General features: G+C 38.1%; 1 protein-coding gene across 2 annotated transcripts in view; it reads right to left on the bottom strand.

Annotated features, from left to right (window-relative positions):
- Positions 1-26,743, bottom strand: part of KCNQ5 (potassium voltage-gated channel subfamily Q member 5) — a 584,694-nt gene that overhangs the window by 46,733 nt on the left and 511,218 nt on the right. For both annotated transcript variants that reach the window (XM_024248720.3, XM_024248721.3), the window contains one exon: positions 18,672-18,892. In XM_024248720.3, coding sequence (XP_024104488.3) covers positions 18,672-18,892 — 221 coding nt within the window. The remainder of the gene's footprint in view (positions 1-18,671; positions 18,893-26,743) is intronic.

Below are 26,743 nucleotides of genomic sequence, written 5' to 3'. Positions count from 1 at the left end.
ATAGATTTTCATATCTTTATTATGAGAAATATCTTCATATTTTCTCTCTTCTTTCAGAGAAAATGAAGGGAGAAAAAAAAAACCCAATAAGATATTCTAGAATGGATACGAACTATTTCCAGACATACAAGCTCTTAAAAATTTTGCCTTCCAGACACTCTTCTCAGGAATGTATGATAGGATGTACTTCATCAAAATGGCAAAGTAAACCAAGAGATTGGGAGACACAACCACGGAACAGGGTGACACAGAGAGACGCAACAGGAGTCAGCAGGGTGAGAGTGAAGGAAAATTCCTGTGTGAAAGCAGCGTGTCAGGTGGAGAGGGAAATTGGTCCAGATAGGACTAGTGTGAATTGAGGGACAGACACATTGACAGCTGTCATCATCATGCCTTCTGTCATCACGTCATCTTTTTACATAAAAAAAATTGGATTTTTACTGTCTGAAATAATGGAGTGAATCAAGAAAGACAAAAATGCAAGATCCTGAAAACTGAGAATCCAATTTAGAAGAAAATAGAAGGGAATTCAAAAGATAATGGCTGTGCAGTAGGCTTAGAGAGCAGCCAGCTCAGGTAAAAGGAGAATGGAGGTTTCCAGAATGTGTTCTCAAAGAAAAGTCACAATGGGACCGATTGGTTACCTGATGCAATTTACCTTGTGGAAAATATTACCGAGAGATTATTGAAGATGTGGGAAGAATTATGAAAACAGCAAAAATGAACAAGGTATTTATTTACTACAGGAAAAGCAAAAGGTAAGAAACAATCATAGTGCAATGTAATATGTATACATAATGTAGACGCTGAATTTTGACTTCTCAAAAAACTATAGTGACTTACATTGAAAGGTTGGGAGGGTCTGCAGAAGGAAGAGTGAAAAAAGAGTGAAATCTTCATTTACCAGAATAGAAAGTAAACAGTATTCAAAATGAATTAATCAGAAGTTAGCAGTACACTCACATTGTTGGAAAAATATGGAGATATGTAAATATCAAGAGAAATAGCTAAAATAAATAGAAAATGTCTGCTCCTGGAAAGGTGGTCTAGGGATAGAGTGGGAGAGTTGAGGAAGAAAATAATTATATTCTGTAACAAAGGGCTTATATCATTTGACTTTTATTATTTTAAATTGAACTTTCAATTTTGAGGTAATTGTAGACTCACACGTAATTTGTAAGACATAATACAGAGATTCTGTGTACCCTCTATTCAGTTTCCTACAATGGTAACATCTTGCAAAACTATACTGCAATATCACTGCCAGAATATTAACACTGATCCAGTCAAGATATAGACATTTCCATCATCACAAGGAGTCCTCATGTTGTCCTTTTAGAGCCACACCCCCTCCCTCCCAGCTCCCACCATGATTACTGGCAACCACTAATATGATATGCATTTCTATAATTCCAAGAATGTTACATAAATGGATATATATATATGTATACACACAGACACACACACACACACACACACACATATATATACACTTCCCACACTACATTAATGTATATCAGTAATAATTAGTAATTAATGATATGTGATCTTTTGGGATTGGTATATTTTCACTTAGCATAATTCTCACAAGATTCAGCTGCATTGTTGTGTGTATCAATACTTCATTCATCTTTACTGCTGAGTAGTATTCCATAGCATGTATGTGCCACGATTTGTTTAACCTTTTGCCTATTGGTTAAACTTTTCAATAGACAAAAGTTTAAACAAATTGTGGCACATACATGCTATGGAATATTATTCAGTTGTATTTTAAATATATATAGTACATATATAATATTATATGCAATATATTAATATATTATATGTAATATATAATAAAATAATAATATATGTAATATATAATAAAATATATATTATATATATTAATATTACTCTGGGTTGTTTCCAGTTTTGGGTCATTACAAAGAAAGCTACTATGACCATGCATATATAGGATTTATGGGAACATAACAATTTCTCTGGGCTAAATACCCAAAAATAAAATTACTTGGTCAGATAGTAACTAACTGAATAGTTTTAAGAAACTACTAAACTCTTTTCCCACCAGCAATGTGTAAGTGATCCGGCTTCTTTGCATCTCCCCCAGCATTTTGTGTCATCCCTATTTTTTTGTTTGTTTTAGCCATTCTGGCAGGTGTGATATCTCCTGTAGTTTTAACTGGCCTTTCCCCATGGGGCTGATTATGTTAAACATCTTTTCTTGCACTTGTTTGCCATGTTTATATGCTCTTTGGTGAAATGTTCTTCACGTTTTCTGCCTATTTTCTTATTCAACTGGTGTTTTTTTTTTCCCCTGTGGTGTTCTGAGGGTTCTTTATATGTTCTAATCAGATATGTCACTTGTACATATTTTCTCTCAATTTGCAGCTTGTTTTTTCATCCCCTTAATCTCATTTGCAGAGCAAAAGTTTTTAATTCAATGAGGTCCATTCTATCAGCTTGCTTGCCTGTCTGCCTGCCTTCCTTCCTTCCTCCCTCCCTTCCTTCCTCCCTCCCTCTCTCTCTCCCTCTTTTTTTTTTTTTTTTTCAGAGTCTTGCACTGTCGCCCAGGCTGGAGTACAGCGGCACAATCTCGGCTCACTGCAGCCTCCATCTGCCAGGTTCAAATGATTCGTCTGCCTCAGCCTCCTGAGTAGCGGGGATTACAGGCACCTGCCACATCGCCCAGCTAATTTTTTGTATTTTTAGTAGAGACAGGGTTTCACCATGTTGGCCAGGCTGGTCTTGAACTCCTGACCTCATGATTTGCCTGCCTTGGCCTCCCAAAGTGCTGGGATTACAGGCGTGAGCCACTACACCCAGCCTATCAGTTTTCTTTTTATGGGTAGTGCCTTTGTTGTCAAGCCTAAGAAATTTCTGCTGAGTTCTAGATCCCAAAGATCTTCTCTTTTTTTCTAAAAGTTTTATGCTTTATATTTAAATCTGTGATTCATTTTGTGTTAATCTTTATTACTTGACCTTTAAAACCAGGTATACATATACCACTTTGGTAAAACCAAAAATCTTTAAGTAAAACCTAAAAGGCTCAAGAAATGACACTGGCTCTTATTACTTGTGATACATTCTATAATATGTATTTCCTCTTCTGTCCTATCCTATCCCATTTTACAACAGATATGCCCATCTCATTCCATAACTTCTCATCCCATCTTGTTTCATTTCACTAAAAGAATGCTGATCATAACCCATTCGTTTGATTTCACGACACTCTACCATTGCTTGAAAAGCATGGTAGATACAGTGTTTTCTGCCTGGTTCACATCCTTCAATTTTACTTTTCAGTATGTCTTCTTTCCTAACTTTTCTTTATCACCAATTCTATCTCAGATGTTTAAAAAAATCACCCACTGCTCTTTGACACACACAAAAAAACCTATTTTTCCTGAGGTTTATTACTTGCTCCCTTCTCAGTGCTTCCCTAGGAGGTGACCGGAACTGCACACAGTCTGCATTTCTACTTAACATGAGTCCTAAGAGAGCAAGGGCAGGCTCAACAGCCAGTTGAAATAAATTCTGGGAAAATGAGAGGCACTGTTGTTATTTTCTCATTTAAGTTCTATGCCTTTTTACAGTCACATCAGAAATAGAACATCATCTCGTTATTCCTCACAAAACTATATTCTCAGTGACTTTCTGAAATACTTTTTTATCTCAACAGTCATTACAAACTTTTAGTATGTGGTTGATTATACCTGTGGCAGGTAAAACATACTGTGCACAGCGCCTGCAACCACAGTAAACTAGGTTGTTGGGAGATTCAATCAAAATAGCTATCGACCCATGTTTACCAAATATGCTAACCAGTACTTTTTTTGTGATTTGGTAAACTTGATTTTTTACTGTGTTTGTTCCCAGGCTTGCTAATTAGCAACATTCAGAAACACTAATTCACACTAATGAGGGAATCTATTATGTAAGATACCACTGCACTTGAGTATTTCTCTTCACAATCAAAGACCCCATTTACACTGAGTAGGTAATTCATGCATCCTCAGCATCTTAAATTACATTAATTATGATATGAATGTCTCTAAGATTCTCTCTTAAAGACTGTCAATTAACCTTACTTACTGGTTAGCAGAAATGCTGGCAAAATTTCATGGAATAGTTCCTGACACTTAATTAAAAGGAATTTCTCTGTTTTGAGTGATGGTGTGAAGCACTAGAGAGTTTTCAAAAACAATTAATATGGTCTCTACTGCTAAAATTGCTGATCACACATCTAGTAACTGCCCATAAGGTGAAAAGAAAAACACACTAAAATTTGTTTTCTTTCTTCTTTTTAATTGCATATGTTATATATACTATCTTTATTCAAATGGAAACACTAGAATATGTTTTTATATGTTCCTTAAAAATTATTGCAACTGTAGAACAGTGGAGGAGTTTCATTATCTTTTTAGAGTCACTCAAATACTCACTTATTTGAATACCTCAAACACTTGCTTATTGCTGAACTGTGATTCAGCAATAACGATTTTAATAATATCATACCCTTTTCTTCTGTGATGCATCTCATTTGTGTGTGGGCTTTTTAAAACCCCCAAACAATTTTTATTAATAAAGCTTAATTGATTCCTGAATAATTAAATAGTAAACCATTTATTTGTTCACAATGTGTTCATTATTCATTCATTCAAAATAAATATTTTCCAAACTTCTATTATTTGCCATGCACTGTGCTGTCATATAGTAAACCAATGTCTCTCTCTCTCAGAGTAACTGAAGTATTTCTGACAAAGGCAGTATTTCCACTGCCTTTATCTTTAATAAAGGAAGCAGTCCCTGGTACATAGTATTATTTCTGTGATTACATGAATTATTCAACATGAGGACTCTTAAAACTCACTCCAAGGAATAAAGGACTAAAGTTCGTATGAACATATATAACTTTTAACCTTCCATTTACCACAGGTAGAAATTGCCATCAAGTACTGGAAGAAGGGAAGACAAATACATGCAAATTAAGCAAGTCCAGGATTTCAATTAGTCAAAATTAATGCAGAAATCAGCATTAATTAATTAATAAATAATAACAATATATTTAATATATTGAGCACCTATTCTGTGCTGGGCATTGTACAAGAATTTTACACACATCATATCTTATTATTACTCACATAACCCTATTAGGTAGGTATCATTTCTACTACCCTAAAGAGAGAGAGAGAACAAATTAAAGTGGCAGTGAGGTTAAGTCGTTTGTCTCATCTCACCCAACCTGGTGGGGGAACTAGGATTTAAAACAAGTTCTGTTTTACTCCAAAACAATGCACTGTGTCTGATTAATTCAATTTTCATAAGAATTTCCTTGAGAACATACTATAGTCATAGCACTATTAGTTTCCCAATAGAAAACAAAGACATAAAACTCACAGCCTGGTGAAAACAATTTTTTTTAAACTCACATACAAAAACCAATTTTTATAGATTTTTATAGTTTCAATAGTATATCATTGAAGTGTTTGTAGCAAAAGCAAGGTAAACTCATAGACTAGAATGACTGCCTTTATTAGAACCAAACAGTGAGATAATCCTGGTAAAGCCAAGTGGTCAATCACATTCAGATCACCGGGATAGTCACTGCTCCACACCTGACATCATCTCAGATAGCCTTCTCACATGTATAATTGAACTAGTCAAACTAGATGAGATCAATGAATTGCTTTTTTTTTTTTTTTTTTGAGCCAGAGACTTGTTCTGTTGCCTAGGCTGGAGTGCAGTGATGCGATCATGGCTCACTGCAGCCTCAACCTCCTGGGCTCAAAAGATCCCCCATTTCTCAGCCCCACAAGTGGCTGGGGCTATAGGCCTGTGCCACCATGCCCAGCTAATTTTTATATTTTTTGTAGAGATGGGGTTTCGCCATGTTGCCCAGGCTAGTCTCTAATTCCTGGGCTCGAGTGATTCACTGGCCTGGGCCTCCCAAATTGTGGGGATCACAGGTGTGAGCCACTGTGCCTGGTGATGAATTGCTCTTACCATTCTAAGCTAAAACAGTACTTCAACTTAGGGAGAAACATTCTGAATCAATGGCAAAATGACTGAGAGGGAGTTATGTAATCCTATCTCCACAAGGACGAGATCTGTTTCCTTTGAACCATATTCAGAGATATCTGATTGCAATAAAAGCAGCCATGTTTTATAATGACCCTACAAATTGCAGAATCACAAATCTATATTATTAATCAAATCTGCTGGAGAATTCTAAATATACCTTGATATGGTTTCGCTCTGTATCCCCACCCAAATCTCACGTTGAGTTGTTATTCCCAGTGTCGGGGGAGGGACTGGGTGGGAAGTGAATGGATCATGGGGGCGGAATATGGTTTAAAAGTGTGGCACTTCCCGCTTCACTCTCACTCTCTCACTCTCTCACTCTCTGTCTCTCTTTCTCTTCTGCTACCATGTAAAGACATGCTTCCTTCCCCTTCGCCCTTCTGCCATGACTGTAAGTTTCCTGAGGCATCCCAGGCATGCTTCCTGTACAGGTTGTGGAACTGTGAGTCAATTTAACTTTTCTTCATAAATCACCCAGTCTCAGGTAGTTCTTTATAGCAGTGTGCAAACTAATACAGATCTAGTAAATTTTTCCCTGACTTTCAACTCTTATTCAGCTAGCAGTAATAGTGCCAGGAAATTCCAACATGTTAACCCCAAAATCATCTGGACTAACTTGTCTAGAGATGGTAATATAAGCATTGTTTAAAAAAAAAGGAAATTACTGTTGCATACCTTAATTGACATGTGAAGATATAGGGAGAGAATATTTGTAGTGTATGCAATGATAAAGGGAATAAATTGAGCAGACTTGTCATATTTACTGAAAAAGAAGACAATAAATCATTTCACTAACAGTTAACATACAGCTGGTTTATACTGTTTCATTAGCAGCATGAATTATATGAAAGAAAACATGCTAAGCAGCAAGCATGGTAGAACATAAAAAGCTTTGAACTTAGACCTAAGTGCAACTTCAAACCCCAACTTTGGCATTTAGACTGAATTATGTGGGCAAGTTATTTACATTTTCTGAGTCTCAATTTCCTTATCTGCAAAATGGCTATGTGTGTATTAAATGAACCAATTCACAGAAAATGTCTAGCCAATGCCTCGATACATGAGGTGCTAACAATGCTATTTTCCTTTTCTTTCTTAGGCTCTGTGAGTGAAGGATACTACAGGGAGAAATAAAAAAGTCAATTAGACACTGACACTGTCTTCATAGAACCAACAGGATGTTGAAAATACTAAAAGCAAATAAGCTTTAAATGGCTGGGATGGTAGATTGCAATACTGGCCACAACACTTGCAGCTTCTCACATGAAGAGGTGGAATCTCTTTCTCTGTCTCTTGCATTTGGGCTGTCCTTGTCATTTGCTTTGACCAACAGGACATAATGGACATTAAACTGTGATAGGTTGAGCCTGAACTTCAAGAGGCCTTTCAGATATCGATGTACTGCTCTTGGGAACCCACCACCACCATGTGAACCAGCCCAGCCTGCTGAAGGTTGAGAGACCACATGAGCAAAGAGCAGTAATCCTAACTGAGGCCCCCTTAGTCCAGTCAGCACCAGCCAATACAGCAGCTGAACACAGAGTATGAATCAGTTCACTTAAGACCAGAAGAACTGCCTAACAGAATTGTGGGCTAAACAAATGGTTGCTGTTTTAAGCCACTAAATCTGAGGGAGAGGGGTTAGCTATGCAACAGATAACATACAAATGTAAAGAGATATGGGGTCATGACATTTTTCAATCAAAACACAAAATTATGGGAACAATAGTTTCAAAAGAGTTTTGGGAATGATTAGTCATCAATTCCAATAGAATGATGTGGTATAAGAATTGCTACTGCATTAGATTAATGAAAGATGCAAATCTCAGGGTTTCATGTGCAAATGATTCTCTTGGTAGCTGGAGGTACAGAGATTAATTTTTCCCAGGTAATATTATTCTGAGGTTTCTATGCTTTTGGAGTTCAGAAATTGTTGTTATGCATTATACATGGCAAAAGAAGAAAAAGATGGCAAGGGAAGAAAGGCTGAACAAAATTAGATGTTGAAAATAAAATACCTGTAAAAGGAATTTGGGACAATGTCAGGGAGTTTTATACTGCAGGTAGCAAAAAGCAAAGCCTGGGTAACTCATCTCTTTCCCATGTCGGTCATCCATTGCAGAAAAAGGATCCTGGCCTTTACTTAACCTTTTTTCCCCCTTCTTTACCAAGTAGAGCACACCATGAAAGCGATTAAATATAATTTTAAAATTGTGTCATATTGGTTTCTCTTTGTGCAGCAGACAACTAAGTGTGCCTTTGAAGGAAATAATTTGACATATATGAAGGAAAAATCACCATGCAGCTGAAAAGTGCTTCTCTTAAATATGGGCTAAATTCTGTGATTTGTGTAATGGTTAACTTTGTGCTTATTTTGTGCGAATTTTGGACGTCACCCACAGGTTATTTCTGAAAACTGTGAAGTCTGAAGAATGAGGAAGATACCTTTTGTTCCTCTCAGTGTCAATCAATACTGTAACTGAGGTGGGCTGGGGTGGTAAAACTTACAGACAAACAGTAAGTTCTTTGGGGTGACAGTCGTCACGCCTCCTCCCTGCCTTCTAAATGCCCAGAAACATGCTAGCTCTGAGTAGCAGCCCTCAAATACCTTCTGATTTGAATTGAAATCCAGTGGAGGGCTTATCCAAGTTCTAAGAATGAGCCAGTATGGAGCACACATGTAAACCTCACAATTGTGGGTGGGACACACCTGATGCACTTCTTAGGACAGAAAGGACTATGGCTGACAGTGAAAGGGGAAGAGAAAGAGTGGGAGGAATGAGAGGCAAGAAGCAGCGGGTAGCACTTTTCTCTGTATCAAAGAGATGTGAAACTAGGGTAAGGACAGAAAACTCACTCCTGGCATTCCTCAGCCAATCCTTGCTTTCCTCTTCCATTTCTTAGTTTGGAATTGCTAGTGAGGATACGAATTAATGGCTAAGGAAGATACTTTGCATTGGTCCAGAAGAGCAGATTATAGAAACTCAGATTTGGAAGAAAATTTCTTAGAGGTTGTCTGGTTTGATCTCCTTAAGCTTCCAGAAATTCCTGACTATTGATCATCCAACTTTGATTTGAATGCTTCCAATTATGGAATCCACTCAATTGCTGTGGAGTCTCTAAGTGCTAAGCTGTCATTATATTGAACTAAATATTGGTATCACACACCTTTTAGTTCTGCTTCTGCCCTTTGAAGCAACCAAGAACATATCTTCAACCTCTTGAAAAGCTGAAGAGGGGCCATACATTGTACAAGAAAGAGAGCTGGGTTAGAAGTTATGACACTTTGTTTTTGCAACTGACTAGTTGGTGTCCTGCTCCCTCAATTTATTTATTTATTTATTTTCGAGATGGAGTCTTGCTCTTGTCGCCCAGGCTGGAGTGCAAGGGTGCAATCTCGGCTCACTGCAACCTCCTCTTCCTGGATTCAAGCGATTCTCTTGCCTCAGCCTCCTGAGTAGCTGGGATTACAGGTACCCGCCACCATGCCTGGCTAATTTTTGTATCTTTAGTAGAGATGGGGTTTCACCATGTTGACCAGGCTGGTCTCGAGCTCCTGACCTCAGGTGATCCATCCCCCTCAGCCTCCCAAAGTGCTGGGATTACAGGCGTGAACCACCGCGCCTGGCCTCCTCATTTTATTTAACTTGTTGCTGCAGTAATCACATACCTAATATTTTGTTAATATTCCTTTTGAGAGCCCTCACTAAGAGTGGAATATAATTGTGTAGCTATAGGTCGAGGCCAGGATTGTTTTTTTGTTTTGAGATATAATACAAAGGATACTGGACATAAAATAGACCAGAAGTTATAAACCCATGTCATTAAAGGCAGGTAGGTAACGGAGAGGTTGAAAGGAATGGGGAATTGGTGGTTTGGGTTCCTGGAAAGACAATAGGGACTGGTTGAAATCTGCAATTTAAAAGACATAATCTGTTTAAAGGCATTTGTGTTAGCCAGACTCTAACATGGTCCCCAGTGGCCCTCATCTCCTGGTATTACCCCCCTGTATAGTCCCTGCCTACACTGTACAGGGTTCGTCTTTGTGACCACTTACACATGAAAGAAGCGATGGCATAACACTCCTGAGCTTAGGTCATAAAAGCCTGCAGCTTTTGTCTGCGTACTCTCTCAGCTCTCTCTGGCGGAAGCCAGCTGCATGTCATAGGGACATTCAAGCAACCTAGGGTGTGAATGATGTGGCAAGGAAATAAAAGGCCTGCTAGCAAATGCTCAGTTGAGCTTGGAAATGGGTCCTCTCCCAGCATCTCCAGCCAAGAGCTTGACTGCAACCTCATATGAGACTTTGAGCCATAACTATTCAGCTAAACTGCTTCTGGATACCTGACCATAGAAACTGTGAGATTATAAGTATGTGTTATTTCAAACCACTAAATTGAGGGTAATTTGCTGTGTAACAATAGATAACTAATAAAGCATTTGGATTCATTTTAAAGTATCAGTGTGGACATGCACACACACTTTGCTGATGAAACAAAATATAGGGCTCCAGTTTATAACCCTGGGTTTCTCAATGAAATCTGGATCTACAGAAGCCAAAAGGTATGGTTAAGGCAGCACTCGAAGGTCATTTGGCAGCTCAGTTTCTGCTGGAAGGGAGGAGATGAAATCCATTCAGAGCTCAAGCAGGAAGCTATTTTACCCACCAACAGAAACAGAATATAATTTTCCTTATCACTGTAGAGTAACAATAAACAATGGGACAGAACCTAGAGAAATCGGACAGAAATCCTGTTCTATAATACAAAGAGCACTTGGATTAGAGTAGAAAGCCAGGTGGAACTTCAGTCTTATCAAAATAGAAAAGCATTTCCCCGTCACTAAAAACTAAGAACAAGCATTTCACAAAAAGTAATGGAAGAAGCAACCTGCTATGGTCTGAATGTTTGTGTCCCCCCAGAATTTATATGTTAAATCTCTAACCCTAAAAGTGATAGTATTAAGAGGTGGAGGCTCTGGGAGATGGTTAGGCTATGAGGGCAGAGCCCTAATGAATGGGATTAGTGCCCTCATAAAGAGACCCAAGAGGAACCTCGCCCTTTCCATCACGTGGAAGTGGGCCCTCTCCAGACACAGAATCTGCCAGCACCGTGATCTTGGACTTCCAGCCTCCAGAACTGTGAGAAGTAAATATTTGTTGTTTATAGGCCGCCTAGTTTACGGTATGTTTTTTATAGCAGTCCAAACAGACTAAGACACAACTCCTCTCAGAAATCCAAAAAATAACGTAGTCACTTGGGGTCTGAAAGCGGAGATTGAGAGGTCACTCTATCCAATAGGAAAAGCAGATCTTAGGGGGACAAGAGTACATATGACACACAGCAGAGGAGTAGGATATGTCTTTGAATGAAGATGCCTGAAGGGCTGAATAAAGAACCTGGACAACTAAAAAAAGACACCTATGGATCAGAATTGAGACAATTTCTTCAGGTAATGGTTTTTACCAATAAGTTAAGGAAGAACTGAAAGTGCGTTTTAGAATCCTACTGAATACCCTTTGTAGGCTTTTGCATAGAATTACTCCAACAATTATGCTGAATATAGAGTTAAGTATGGAGAATAAATTTCTAGAGTTTAGATCCAGTCATTCTCAATAAATCCTTTTGTTCTTAACATTAAAGAAAACCCTCAGGTTTTGTTACAAATAGAGGCTGACAGGAATGGGTGCCCTACTCAGTCAGAATCCCAGGCCAGAAATCTGCACAAACAGGTTAAGTGGAAGCCCTAATAGGATACTGCTTTAACAAGAATTATTTCTGTCAACACAATGCAGAGTCATTATCAGGCAATTTCAGAAAGTGCCAGGAAGCATCATGTGGAAAATTATAATCAAGGCCTGGCTGAAGTTGGGCCATCATTATGGAAAGTCAGGAAAAATGCTATGTGCAGCATGGTGCTTGGCATTTTGTGGAAACACCAAAAATGTCAACTGGGGAGACTGAGAAAAACATGAGGGAGGAAGATGCCATTGGAAAATAAGCATAAAAGAGGATTAGTGTAAGACGAAAGCTCGTGTGCATAAATTAGTCAAATATACTGATAGTCTGTGATTTATACTGCTTAGAAGAAAATAGGCCATTATGCATACAAGAGACTGTTAGTTCAGGATAGTTGTCAAAACCATTGCATTAAAATGCTGCCTTTTTGTCACTGTTTTCAGTGATCTTGATATTTTCAAACAAGGGTTGTGGTAGACTGGTGGGCCTAGAACCTAGGTAGAAGTTAAAAGAAGAGAGGAAGGGGATGAACTAACTATCTTTAAGAAGACTTGAGGGTTCTGGCACCCCACATGGTGTATTTCTACTTTTTTGCTATTTTTAGGTGAGACTGGGTTAGTTATTAACTTCAGAAGGAAGAAGGAGTCACCAAGAGAAACAGCTTGAGGAGCGAGGTGTCAGGAAGCTGCTGAGGAGGTGGAGAGGAAGGGAACTGTACCAGTTTTCCCTTAGTGGTGGTGGTGATAGAACATTTATGGGCTGACTGTATGTGAGGAAGGATTATATGATTGAAATACTAATTTATTTATTTTTGCTAGTTGTTCCTTTACCCACTTCGCCTTTCATTTGAAATTCAAGGAGACAGTCTAGTCTATGCTTGTTGTTTCATGGAAATGATGTGATAAGAGAAAAGTGAAAAAAATTATAAATCTGGCTTTTATGTTTTTAAAAGCCCAGACATTTAGAGGAACAGAAATGACATATAGACAGAATATTTGAGAGAAAGCATCATGTTTAAGGACATGCTGCCTCCTTACCCTCAACCCAAAGTGGAAGAGGTTTCTTGGCTATATCAAATATTATACTATGGGAAGTTGCTTTCCCCAAATCCAACCCCCAAACCTAAATCCTTAAATTTATCCAGCTACTTCCCCCCACACTTGATCATGTGCTTTAGGGGAGTCTGGCCGAGATCCAGCTGCTGGGTCCTGACTGGTGACAGCCAATGATGGCGGTCCCATCCTTTATGCTGGTGATTGTTTCAGGCATGAGGATTCTGCAAAATAAGATGTGAATGGACAGTTTTCCTCACTTTTAAGAAGAGATACAAACATAAGATGGCCTATTTCTGCCTCTGAAAGTGTTGCATCTAGAGAAGATATTGCAACTGCTGTAGCCATTTTGCTTCCAGCCTGAGGAGGAGGCAGGCAGACAGATGGAAAAAGTCAAAAGAAGACTCAGAGAATCAGAGAAATGAAGCCAGAGCCCTGAGGCTCTGTGGAGAGCTGTCTTATCTCCGAGCCTCTTTCTATGTGGTATCATAAATTGCATTACAGTTTAAGGTAGTTGAATCTGCTTCTTTTGTGACCTGCTGCTAAATGCATCCTAATTGGTACACTGGCTGAGAGGAGAAAGGAACATGAAGGGTAGCGAAGAGAGAGGAATTACCATCAGTGCCTGGAACAAAGGAACTAGCCTTGAGGGACCCCCACAATCGGAAGATATTCCGCATCTTCATCTCACCCACATCCCACCTTGGTGAACCCTAAACATCTCCTGAACCCAGGCTGTGCCAGTTTTTCCCATAAACACCTGATGAGGATGTACCTTCCATGGCAGCTAACATGAGCACTGAGGACTGCTCAGCAGGAATGGTAATTTCTCCTTAAGCAGAAACAATATTAGACTTGGTGAAACATGCATGGTTATACATGTATGTGAAACAGATCTTCCAATCTATTGCCACTTCTGGAACGAACATGCTGATTACTACAGAACGTTGGTGCTAATATCAAGCACTGTAAGGTGGAGCTCCCTAAAGCTACGTCCTTCTCCTTCACTGTCCAGGTTATTGTACTCTTTGATTGCAATTCTGTAAGGCACTCCCAAATGCAGTGGGGTTCAGTAAGTGTAGGACTCCTTCGTAGCAAACTAGTCACCAGAGATCCAAAGATTTTCTCCTGGCTCTACCTTAGTATCATTCTTGTGGATTTTGGCTGCTTGCTCCATTTCTCACTTGCAATCTGCCACCTTCCACTTGCTTGTCTGTTGGCAACACCTGTGCATCTTCTGACACATCTTTTGCATCTTGAAACAGGCCTCAGATGACCCTACCATTGGCCTCCCTCCCAGGGAAAATAGACACAGACCAGTATGGCTGTTATCCTGAGTCTCTTCCCAGATACCTGATCAAAACAGAACGGTCATTGAAAGGCCATTTCCCCAATTTGCCTAATCTTCTAGCTCTGGCTGCCTTGAGATGATGTAGTTGAGAGGTTTGGCAGCTGAGGCTGGGATAAAGATGGGATAGTGGCATGGTCATGGTCAAGTGGCTTACATGGGAAGGGGAATCTGACCGATTGAAGTTGGAAGAGCAGAGGCAAGAAGAGGGTGGTGGGGGTTGGGGGAGGAGAAGAAATGAAAGATTCTTAAAGGGAAATTGATATAATATCTAGGAGAACATCTTAGAATACATTTGTAGGAGGACTGTGAAATTCAATTTCCTGCATGTGCATTGTGGCTCCTTTACTTATACCTGCTAGACCTTGGGCAAGTTACTTAGTTTCAGCTCTTAGTTTCCTCATCCATAAAATGGGGATAATACCTCAGCTACTCCACAGGGGTATTGACAGAATTAAATAAAATAATAGAGGTAAAGAATTTAGAACAACACATGCCAATGGGAAGAATTCAATACTTTAGTTTTATCATTATTATTACTCATATACTTGACAAAACTATTTCTATATTACTTAATTTCTAAAATTATATGAAGAGGGTTACATACTATCGATGAATAGAGTATTTCTATCTTTTATTATAGAATTTATCAGCTAAAAATATGATTCATATCATAGCGGTCAAAATAAATTTGGTATGACAATATCACATCAGTCCTTTAGAGTTTACTTTCTTTTGTTTGTCATTTGTGGCTTCAGCATCTGCCTGCTACTTTCTATTTTTCTCATACACACAAGTATGGAATATTGAGAGACAACTGCATCCTTTTTAAGTGTAACGTATTAATCTTATTAAAAATTATAGCAAGAGAAAAATGCCATGGATATTTAATAACCTTCTTAAAGAGTCGTTAAATTATGAAAACACTACTGTCTGTAGTAAAGGGTATCAGATTTGTCAGGAATTATTAAAATTTACAGATTAACCCTAAATATTTTTTGTTTCTGTATTATACTATCTTTCAATTGCAGGTCTATTATTTTCCAAATATAACTTTTAGTTATTAACTTAAAGGTTGATCTGAGTTTCCATTATTCTTTCTTTTATTTATCTATTCCCCCGAGCATGTTAATGGGCAATGGAATGCTGAAAATATGTGAGGAGAGCAGAGGAGAAGAAAACAGCCCCAGAAGTGAATGGGCAAATAGACCTGGAATAATTGAAAGCTGGCTATAAGTGTTATATATTATTTTCTATGGTAGTAAGTAGATTTTAGAAATACTTAAAACCTAAAGAGGCACTATAAGTAAAGATGTATAACTGGAGTCTACATTTATTTGACAGCTACTTAATTTTTCTTCTTGTAAAAAAAGAACTTCCAGTTTCCCAAGACCCAACATTGAATTCAATCAGAGGTAAAGATTCTGGACTATTGGATTAAATGAGGAGGCAGGAGCTACTATCTCTTGCAGGTGGGTAGCCAACAAAGTAATTTCAACAGAACAGCAATTGGTCCTCTGGTCACTTGGGAAACTCAGAATTAATTGAATGGGCATCAACAAGGGAGAAGCAATTCTTTTGTAAACAAACAAAACTGTACTCGTATGAAATGACCTAGAAAATAGATGACAGGAGACCTCTCCAATTTGTGATTTGGTAGAGAATAGGACTTCTGTTTCTGTACCTCTGAGACATCTTTGCAGATACTGAAAATATTGTGATAGATAGTGGTGACTCTAGAGTCCATGAAAAATTCTTTTCCTCTGGCCAAACAGTACAAGTAGAATTTGTTTTCCAAATGAAAAATCCAGATTCTATGAATTCTATATTTAAATATGCTCAGCCAACAGTAAGGACCTTACACTACAAAGTTGAATGCTTTTTGAAGCCCATGTTAGAAGAATATGGATCCGTTGCAATATGTAATGTATGATTTCTAATGCAGTGTGAAACCAGGGCCAAGGATGAAGATACAGACACATCTCAGCTTTCCAGGGATGCTGTGATGTGGGTGAGCATGAGCTTTGTCTATGGGCTGAATTGCATCCCTCCAAAATTCATATGTTACGGTCCTAACCCCTAGTACCTCCGATTGCGACTGTTTGGAGATAGGGTCTTTAGAGATGTGATTAAATTAAAATGAGGTTATTAGAGTGGCTCCTAATCCAATATGACTGGTATCCTTATAAGTAGTTGAAATTTGCACATGGCTGGGTACAGAGAAAAGTCTATGTAAAGAAAGACTCAGGGAGAAGACCATCTAAAGCCAAGAAGAAAGCCTTCAGAAGGAACCAACCCTGCTGACACCTTAAACTTGGCCTTCTAGCCTCTAGACCGTGAGAAAATAAATTTTTGTTGTTTAAGGCATCTAGTACTTCGTTATAGCAGCTTGAGTAGTAGAAGCTGTTAAACATCATTACATAGTCCATGTCTGCACTCAACAAAGACTGGTTCCCACCATTAAGACAAGCTACTCCTTCTACCACTTGGGAGGAAATCAGCTTAAGGAGAGGTGTTAGGTGAGTAACAGTCAGGGCAAGGACCCCTAGAGTAGGGGCAGGGGAGAGGGCAGTGTGTGAAAGGAAGGGCTAATTTTTTTTCTTGAAGGGCTAGTTTTTTTTTTTCTTTTTCTCTCCCTAACATTTTGCTTTTCTAAACTGAGGGCTTTTTTTTTTTTTTTTTTTTTTAAAGAAAATCCTCTATTGCTTTCTTATTACAAGAGCTTTACCTGTTCATTGTAGAAATATTAGGAAATACAGATTAAAAAATGAAGAAACAAAATATAACTGTGATCTCACCACTCAAAGGTAACTGTTCATACATTCTTGTAAATCTTTCCAGACTTGTTCCTATAGATACATGAATTTATATAATATATATAAATGGAATGATTTATTTTTTGTTATCATCTTTCTGTGTCAATAATTTTTAATTTAGAGCATCATTTCTAATGTCTGACATTGTTTCATTGTATCTATTATATCCTAGAAATAGAATTGGTAGGTGGGATGTGTCTAGGCTTAAACATATGTAAAGACTTTTAATATATTTTGCCAAATTGCCCTCCAGAAAGGATGTACCCATTTATATTCAGCAAGTCTATTTTGAGTGCAACATAAAGCCCTGTCACTGGTAACTCTTGACTCAGCTGCTCAAGGGCTTTCAGCCAAAATCCTAGGAGGAGAGTGAGGAAACTAGAGGACACTGAAAAGCTGTGCCACAAGTGACTCAGATCCTGCAAGTGGCTCGATGGAGGAGTGTCCCGTGTTGGTGGCGGAGGTTTTTCCTTCCTTAGCACAGGACAGGCTGCGGGGAAGCATGGCAGGATCAGCCGTCCTGCGCCCATATGGGACCTGCAAGCTCCGCCAGGAGGAGCCACGTCAGTGCAGCCACTAGGGGTCGCCCTGAAGAGCATGGCATCCACAGGGGTGTTGGAGTGAGGCGTGAAGAGGGGACTTGTGTGGCTCACTTGAGCGTGGAAGAGACATCCCTGAGGACCTTTGAGTAAGCTGAGAGGGACCCGTGGACTGCGGTTCCAGGGATTTCACTGCAGGGATCCTCGGATCATTGTGATTATGACCCCTGGTTGTTAATTTTATTCCTCGAGCTTTCAGGGCCTGGGAAAATACACGTTATTTAGGGAAAGAGAAGAGAAGGACTGATAGCCTTTGCAGTTTTTATGCATTAATGGGAAATGCTATTTGATTTTGGTTCCTTGCCCAGTATAAGAGATCCCAGGGGGCCTAGTTAAAAGGAAAGCCAAGCTTATCTTAAGTGAAAAATAAAATATTTTATTTTATAAACATGAAAATTATGTGGCACTCAATAAAATGTGTTGGCAAGTGAATATCTGCTACATAATATGATAAATAAAATAGGTTAATTCCTCTTGGGAGAAGAACTTGAATTTTACTTATCATTAGAAGACTTCGAAATAACTTTCAACAGGAACCTCTCTAAGGAAGATAAGCAGTGGTCTCTGATTTGCTGGTAGATGGAGTGTGTGAGAGAGGGAAAGAGCACCTTCATTGTTGACCAGAAATGATCATCCTCCTTACTGTGTTTCAAGATATTCACAGAGCACCTGGTTGTCCCTGGGTCTTGGACCTTTGCTGGTCAGACGTCACAAATACATCAGAATGACAGTCCCATTGATCTTAATGTGGCCCTTGTCTGAGAAATAAATTTGTAGATACAAGTGAAGAATTAACAACATTTTGTCGGCTTCTTTGAAATGTAAATTTAGCTGCCAAAGTGGTTTCCAAAAGTAAACTTATGTTCTGCACATTTGCCCAAGGCAATGAATAAATTTCCAATAAAACAAACAAACAATTCTTTCCCTGGGGTTGTTTTCTTCTTTCTTCAAGTGGCACTATGGAGAATTAATTACTTCATAATCTCACTCACTATAGCCTATCAAATTAAAAATGGTTACGGAAAAACAGGGCTTACCATCTATCACTGGTTTTGGCTGAGAACTTTTGAGGCGCAGGGAGGGCCGGAAGCGGGTTCGGTCGTTGAAGCTCCAGCTCTTCTGCACTTTGGTGGGACTGCCCTCGGCTGTGATGTCGGTGCTTGGGGACCTCCTGTCACCTACTGAGGCTTGTCGGCTCTTAATACTCTGGCCCCTGGGGCTAGCCATGCGCACTCGCTCCTTAAAACTTAGCTTCTGACTGTGGAGAACAGAGGCATGATTATTCCATTTCAAGCAATTTCTTCCACTTTGCTTGGGTAAATAATTTGATGAAGCTCATGTGGTCATATATTTCAATAGACAAGATGTTTTCAGCACGTAGGAGCATAGCAATTATTTTTCCCTTATTTAAAATTTGAGCTTTATCTAATCTCTATATTTGCATTCATTTGAGATCAATCTCATTCTACAGGTACATACATCCTTTTTGGATTCATTGTAGAAAGGACTGAGGTCATACAGCGTTTTGTACACAATTACACTGTAGATAACTAAGAACTGTTTTGGAATTCACTTGAAAAACAGTTGGGTAATTTTAGCTTTAACCTCATCTTTTGAGATTTAAAAAATTATTTTTTGTTTGGGAGCATATCTCTTTGTAATTTCTAGACATTTCTACAGGTAAACAGGGATGACAGTTACATATATACCTACATTTGGCATGCATTTTATATTCCAGGCAAGATTATGTTATCCATAAATTCATGCAATCTCATAGCAGTTGGTAGCACCGCATACATAATATTAAACACACAACACTTAACATTAGATTTCTTTTATGCTTACATTCATTCTTGTGAGATGAAAACCACACAAGATAGAACAGCCCCAACAGATAATGAATGTGATGACTGATGAACAGAATGAGATGTTATGTTCACTAACACAATTTCCTGCTAGTAAACAGGCTATTGATTTGCTGTGGCAGCTACTGGTAAATTATATTTGTTCAGGCATTCAGTTCTCTGATGCCGGCTAAGATCGAATTGTTGTGGGCTGAAAAAGAAGCATTAACAACAATCATAAAATCCAAAGTGCATCTTCACACTTTCCTAATCAAGAGATATGCTATGATGTGCTAGAAAGGGCAGGTTGGGAATAGACACATGGGGGCTAGGATCCTCATCTCTAACTTGGAGATAAACATAGCAACACAGCTAAGGGATTCTTGTGGGAATCAAATGAACTGTAAGAAGCTTTGTGTACCCATTCTTTTTTTTTCTTGTTTCCTTTATAGTGAAATTATGCCATTCATTAGAAGGTGATACTGTCATCAATGTGAGAGGCCCAGGACTCTGCAGGGCCTGAAGAAATCCTGGGCAACGAGTCTGAGGGAAGTCTCTCAGAGCAGCTACTCTGAGTCATGCCGCAGCCTTTGTGGGGTATGAAAGCAGCGTTCTCATGGATAAGGCTTATTTGAGACGAAGTGGAGGCCTTGTTTTTTCCACTTACCGCAACGTCCACTGTCCCCAACTGCAGCATGCCAACAGCAAATGTGTTTAGTGGATATGTGTTTTGTAGCTAACAAGAAACAGTAACATTTATTTTTCCATGCCTAGTTGCTTAACAAACGATATTCTAAAAGGGCACCACGTTTTATGTGTGTTTACATGAAAACAAATCAAATCATGAACTGGTGGTCAGGGAGTTCTGGAAACAATAAACAAGTTGACCATGCAACTGACAGCTCCTCTCTGAAATGCAGACACAGCTAAGTCCAGCATGACTTGCTGAAGGCACATGCAAAGAACAGGCGGGGCAGTTTGGTGATGAGGTCAGGTGGGTTCAAGAGTTCTTTACAACAATCCCAACAGTGGAAGAGTTTATCTGTGCTTGACACATGTGTGATTAAATGATAGATTACATTAAACAAGAGCAACAATAACATCATAAACCTGCATCTTTTAATTCTCAGGCTAGGTTTTCCATGTCATCCCAAAGCCTTCAATTATTTAAACAAATCTGTCAAAGGGATAGTGTCCAAAAATGTCTACTTTTCTCAAGCTTTTTTTTTTAAATTGTAAAAGTTTCAAATCTCTTTTTAGTTTCAACACATCTGTTACATAATTAAAATTTACAATGATCTAGTTCAGGAAGCATATGCTCACTTCTGCACCTTTATTTAGATTAATGAATAGCTCAAGTTGACATAGATATCATTACAATTGGTCCTCACAATATTTGATTTTATCTATTACCTTTTCTGGAACTAACAGATGCTAATTACTATAAAAGGTTGGTTTTAGTTAATATCAAATTATTTTCTCAAACTTTCAAGATATATCTCTTTTCTAGGTCAACTAAATAAATAAGAAATGGATAAACCATCATAAAAGCATTTAATATGAAAAATTAAAAAAATTAAATTACTAAAAAAGTAAAAACATCCAAAATGAAAGTATTAGCATTCAATCCACCACAGTTTGTTTATAATAAAAGTATTTTAAAAATCATACCTATAAAAATATTTTTAAAAATTGCCTCTATGAACCATTTTGACATTACCTTATGAATAAATTGGAAAATGTGAATAATATTCTCTAAATCTTAGTATCATTTAAAGCACTTAAAGTTGACAAAAATAAATTCTAAGTAACATTTCCCTTTTGTCCTTCTCAACTACATGGATATTTGCTAATGTCCATTATTTTAAAGATTCCCAAGAATTGTTTTAAAATAAACTCAGCATATTACATGGCAAATTAGAAAAAATGTAATGTTTTCACGTTCTCTTTTGACATAATTATATGAAAGTTAAGAATAAGATTCTAATCAAGAAATTTTTAACCAGGCAAAATTTTCTTTTCCAAGGCAAAGATCTGTTCTTGTGTCCTCTTACAAAAAGCTCACTTTATTATTTTTCTACTTTGTTTCCCTTTGAAAATCAGCACAGCGTCTTGATTAGATGACTATTAAGCTGATTAGGTGACTGTTACTGAAAGCACACATTGAATTGATTAAAAATATAGACTTTTCACTGGTACACTGAAGTTTTCATTATTTTCCTGCCTTTTTTTTGGTGACATCTATGAATATGATTTTTGAAGATTTATGTAACAGTATTTTTAGGAAGAATGCCAAGGATTATCCCCAGGAGACCAACAAGGAGGTCTTGCTTTGCAGAAAGTAAAAAAAAAAATTGCTGTGGTCATTGATTGGAGCATCTCTCTTAGGGTACAGTCCCACATTTACAGCTGAGGACCATGCTCAGCAGAGCCTGCACTGTCACCCTGAAAGAGAGAATTCTCTCGTCTCTAGGAACCAGATGTACAGGTTATTCAAATGGCCTAGCATGCAGTCTACTACTGGCTGTTCTCTGCCAGGGAACTGTGTGGCATCATCATAACCCCACAGTAATCCTCTGGGACTTAGAATGCTGTAGTTATTGTTATACTTAATTAGGATTTTAGCCCTTCATGGGATAAGCATTCTACAAATTCTCGCCTCAGGCACAATATGGCAACTGAGCCATAACAATCCAGTGCGTGCAGCAGCTCAGCAGTTGACCAACCACAAGGAGGCGCCAAAGGGCTGACTGCCAGTTCTACGCGGGACGCCGACTATGTCCCAGCGGTGGAGAGTATCAAAGCAGGCAACAGGCAACAAGGAAAATTACAAGCGGGTTGAAAACCTCATTCAAGAAGTCCCTAGAAAGAGTGAGTCTCTGAACAGGGCTCAGGTGGGGTGGCGGTGTAACCTGGTCATGCACCTGAGGTTAGTTGGCATTCTCAAATCTCATGTCAATAGCCCGGATGCTGGGTACCTCTGCTTCCGTGAGGTGTACATTCTGAAGAGCTTCTGCTTATTACTACAGAACTTACTAGGAGTGAGGGAAATAGAGCAGCACATTACTAAGCATTTCACGAATAGGAAAGTGCTTAGGGATTCTTTCTTTTATAAAAACAAAGCCATTTGGCTTTATTGTTTTTAATATAGAAGTACACAGACTATTTAAGCAGAGAGTACTATGTTGTTTAATTGTGCTGCTTGAAAGATATCCAGTGATCTTAACGGCTAGGTTGAAAAATTGGATTTGAACTAGGCATTACATACAAATGATGATAGTCTCTGTGTTAGCATGTAAGAATAAATACTTTAGAATATAGCTACCCCTGTAATAAATATCAATAACACATAGTATAAATGATTGAGTAATAACATACTTTAGAAGTTCAAAGAATAAATATTTACAGAAATCAATAAATTCATAACATTAATTGTTGAAATTTAAAAACGTAAGTTCTTGGTTTGTGTGAAACATCTGCATTTATAGTTGATATAGGTAACCAATTGTCAGATAGAATATATGTTCAACAAAACAGAAGAAAAGATTCTAGATTGCTGGTTTGTAAGAAATGAAAGAAAAGTATGTTTCTTATTTTAAGTCCTATGACGTGTTGCTAGAAGACTAAATCCATTTCCTCTATCAATAAATGTGAACAGAAGGAGAGACCATTTTGGAAAGATTGTTTTTGAAACAATGGAACATTTTGCCAATAAGGACACAAGTTGACTATGTTGGAAAAAAAACAAAGTCTAGTCTTATTGAGTTTAGTTTAAGAACACACACAGATCATTCATTGCACACAGAAGAAAGAAAATTGAAATAACGGAAAATAAATGCAGAAAAAATATAAGAGCACACAGTCTTCCACCAGGGTTCTAGAGTTCTCTCCAAGAGCCACACACAGCTTCAGAACTCCCCCTTCCCCCAAAAGCCAACCACACAGGAGTGGTTCAGAAAAAGCACTCAGTGGCTCACAGCACAAGAGTGTAATGTAATATAAAAATATCATTTTTGCCTTAACGTTTAAGACATGCATCTTTACAACAGTCTCACAGGTACCTGGTAAAGCAACTTTAGTCTACTAAGAAATCTGAAAGGGTTCTAGCAATGCTTTTAAAATTGCCATTAAGGAAGCTTAAGTATCAAGCAGGCATATAGCCAACCATTGTTGATTAAGAAGACAGAGTAACTAGAGGCAGCAAGATGTATAGATAATCTCAAAACCTCAGATAGTATAATCTGTTTTTGTAGCAATAAAACTTAGGTAGATAGAAGGAAAAGCCTTCTTGTATCAATGTGATGACTGACTACTATTTGATAATCTGGTCAAGGAAGAAGGGAGAACAACATAAAACCTCAAGGTGAGAATATTGGCTTATTCTGGACAGATGGGTTCACAGGTAAATTCAGTTCTCTGAAAATGACAATTTATATCAAAACAGAAAAAAACTTGTCCCATTTAAAAAATGACTTTTCCAACGAATTTTTTTAATAGAATGAAATCAATAAACACATTTACCACCACATATATGAGATTAGTACTGTTTTAGTGGGAATTCAGAGGAAAAGAAATGAGTGATTAAATGATGCTAAAGAAGTATTTTATGATTGGAGTAGAGGAAAAAACAGCAGACTCAGTTGAGACTAACAGTAATTTGTACCTGAATGTACCAAAGAGAACTGATGAAACAGTATTTTCACTATTGCTCAGTTGAGCTATATTTAAAAAGCTCTTCTTCAGATTGATGGCTTGTATTTTATTTTATTTTATTTTTTTTGAGATTTTTTTTGAGATATTTTATTTTTTTTGAGATATTTTATATTTTTTTGAGATATTGTTATTTTTGAGATGGAGTCTTGCCCTGTCGTCCAGGCTGGAGTGCAGTGGTGTGATCTCAGCTCACTGCAACCTCTGCTTCCCAGGTTCAAGTGATTCTCCTGCCTCAGCTTCCCAGGTAGCTGGGACTACAGGCATGCGGCACCACGCCCAACTAATTTTTGTATTTTTAAAATAGAGGCGGGGTTTCACAATATGTTGGCCAGGCTGGTCTCAAACTCCTGACCTCAGGTGATCCACTCTCTGGCCTCCCAAAGTGCTGGGATTATAGGCATGAGCCACTGCACTTGGCCATTGTATTTTTAAAGAAAAGTTTTGGATCTGTCATAAATAATGTGACATTTTTCCTTAGCCCAAGACATTGTAGGCAAATTTTGTTTAAACATACCTTAACCTCAGTGTAGAAAGACAAAATCCCTTTTTAACAAGAACATTCCAAAGCCGGGAATATAGTTAACTAAGGGTTCTATAAATGTGTTCGACATCTTAATCAATGTTGCAGAAAGAAAAGCCTCTCTGTGTATGACCCACTCTACAGTCATGGCTCTGTCCTTTGGTGAGAGTGCCAGGCACCCAGAGGCAAATGTTGGCTGCTGTGTTGAATTCATCTACACTTGGGTTTCTCTCAGTTTGTAACACAAAGAAAAACCATGAAGAAGGACTTAGGAGATTCCAAGTTCTGAGCTAAAAGGTGAAAATGTTGGCTCCTGCTTGGGCTGAAGCTTGTCTCCTCTGCCTTTCTGACTCATCATCAATAACTCAGTGGTCCCAAAGGCAGCAAATTACTTTGCAGTTGGGTGGTGTTAATTAATTCCTTTGAAATGGGGTCAAGCATTAATTAACAATACTCTGGACCCAGATCTACTCTTCTCTAAGGAAGAACTCTCATTATAAATGCATTTTACTTTGTGCATATTTTGCTTGGGTAAGGACAACTTTGTTACTTTCTAAGATGGTACTGTTGCCATTGTTATTACAATAGCCTTTCTGCATTCATTATGCAGGATTATAAATTCTGTGTATGGAGCACAACAAGGTGAAAGCTTACATAATATTAAATGGGAGCTTCAGCTTACTTTTCTTAGATTATTGCAATGTTTTAATTTTTTATTTCTCTTTTTATATTTCTCCTCTCTTCCCATTTTTTGTTGGTGTTTTATCTCTTCCCACAAACTACTTGAGGTCAAGGCCATTTTATTACTCTATCCAAGAATTATTTATTGAGCACATTCTGTAATAGCTTTACCCAGGGTAATGTGACAGCTAGTTGGAAGATAGGACACCTAAGTGTATGAAATATAAGATATTAAATAAGGAATCTAGGCTAAGTAATAGTGCAGGACTTATTTCAAGGTGGTTTTTGCCAAATGTTCAATGACCACAGAGAAGCAAGAAATTTCCACGTGTGATTCTCTAAGTCATCAACCCACTTCAGTCGTTTTGTACATATTTAAACCTATCGGTGAGTTATCTTTGACAACCTCAGTCTGCTGCATGCAGAGAGGTAAATGTTGTAGATATATGTGAACATCATAAATGTGGAAAATTTGGTTGGTAGTTTTTTTGAATTGTGACAACTGAATAGGAATCTTGTTTTTGGACTGGTGAGCAGAAGCTCAACAGTGACACTTTAATTTTGTCTTTGTTTTCTGCTGTGCTAACATTTAAAAACAGTACAATATCATTGTGCCAGCCCAAGGTGACCCCTCCTTCAGGGTTGCCATAGAGTTTACACTTATTCGAGGCACCTCCATGTCATTTACAAACTTCTCTTTTAGGTGTTAACAGCTCCGTTTTGGAGGATGAAACTAAGATGGGTGATCGCACTCTCAGGTAGCTCTGGAATTTGTGCCAAGGATGGTCTCTGTCCTTTGGATTTGGAGGCAGATCACCTTTGAGATAATTAGTAAATGGATAGCTCCTGAGACAATGAAAGCTTTTAAAATATCACCAAAGCAACTATAAGCTAGCTTAAAATGGCTATGACTTATTTTGTGTAACTTTTTTCAAGTAAAATTGTCACAACAGAAGGATGGTGAGCTCTGTATGGAATCTAGAAAATGGACTAAAGGTCTAGAGTTGGTCAGCTTGTCTCTTCCAGTGTCTAGGCAAAGACTATTCTGAATCCAATGACTAGAACCTCTCTTTGGTCAAAAACGTTTCTTAGGTGGGGAAGAATGACTTTTTCCTGGAAATATCTCCAAGGAATATCCAATGCCCCTGGCTCTAACTCTATGCTACCAAATAAGAGAAGGGACTTTAATGCCATCCCTTGGGTAGGTTACCTACCCAGAAGATGTGCCTGATGTTGTATATCCTACCGTACCTATCTCCCATCATAGACGAATGCATTTATGTTTTGATTTGTATATCTTTACATATAAACATAATGCAAAAATGGATAATCCAGAGCCGTAATACACCAA

Source organism: Pongo abelii, chromosome 5 (genome assembly GCF_028885655.2).
Source record: "Pongo abelii isolate AG06213 chromosome 5, NHGRI_mPonAbe1-v2.0_pri, whole genome shotgun sequence".
Classification (NCBI taxonomy): Eukaryota; Metazoa; Chordata; class Mammalia; order Primates; family Hominidae; genus Pongo; species Pongo abelii.
Note: the sequence above shows the minus strand (reverse complement) of the source record. Positions and strands in the feature narration are given on the sequence as shown.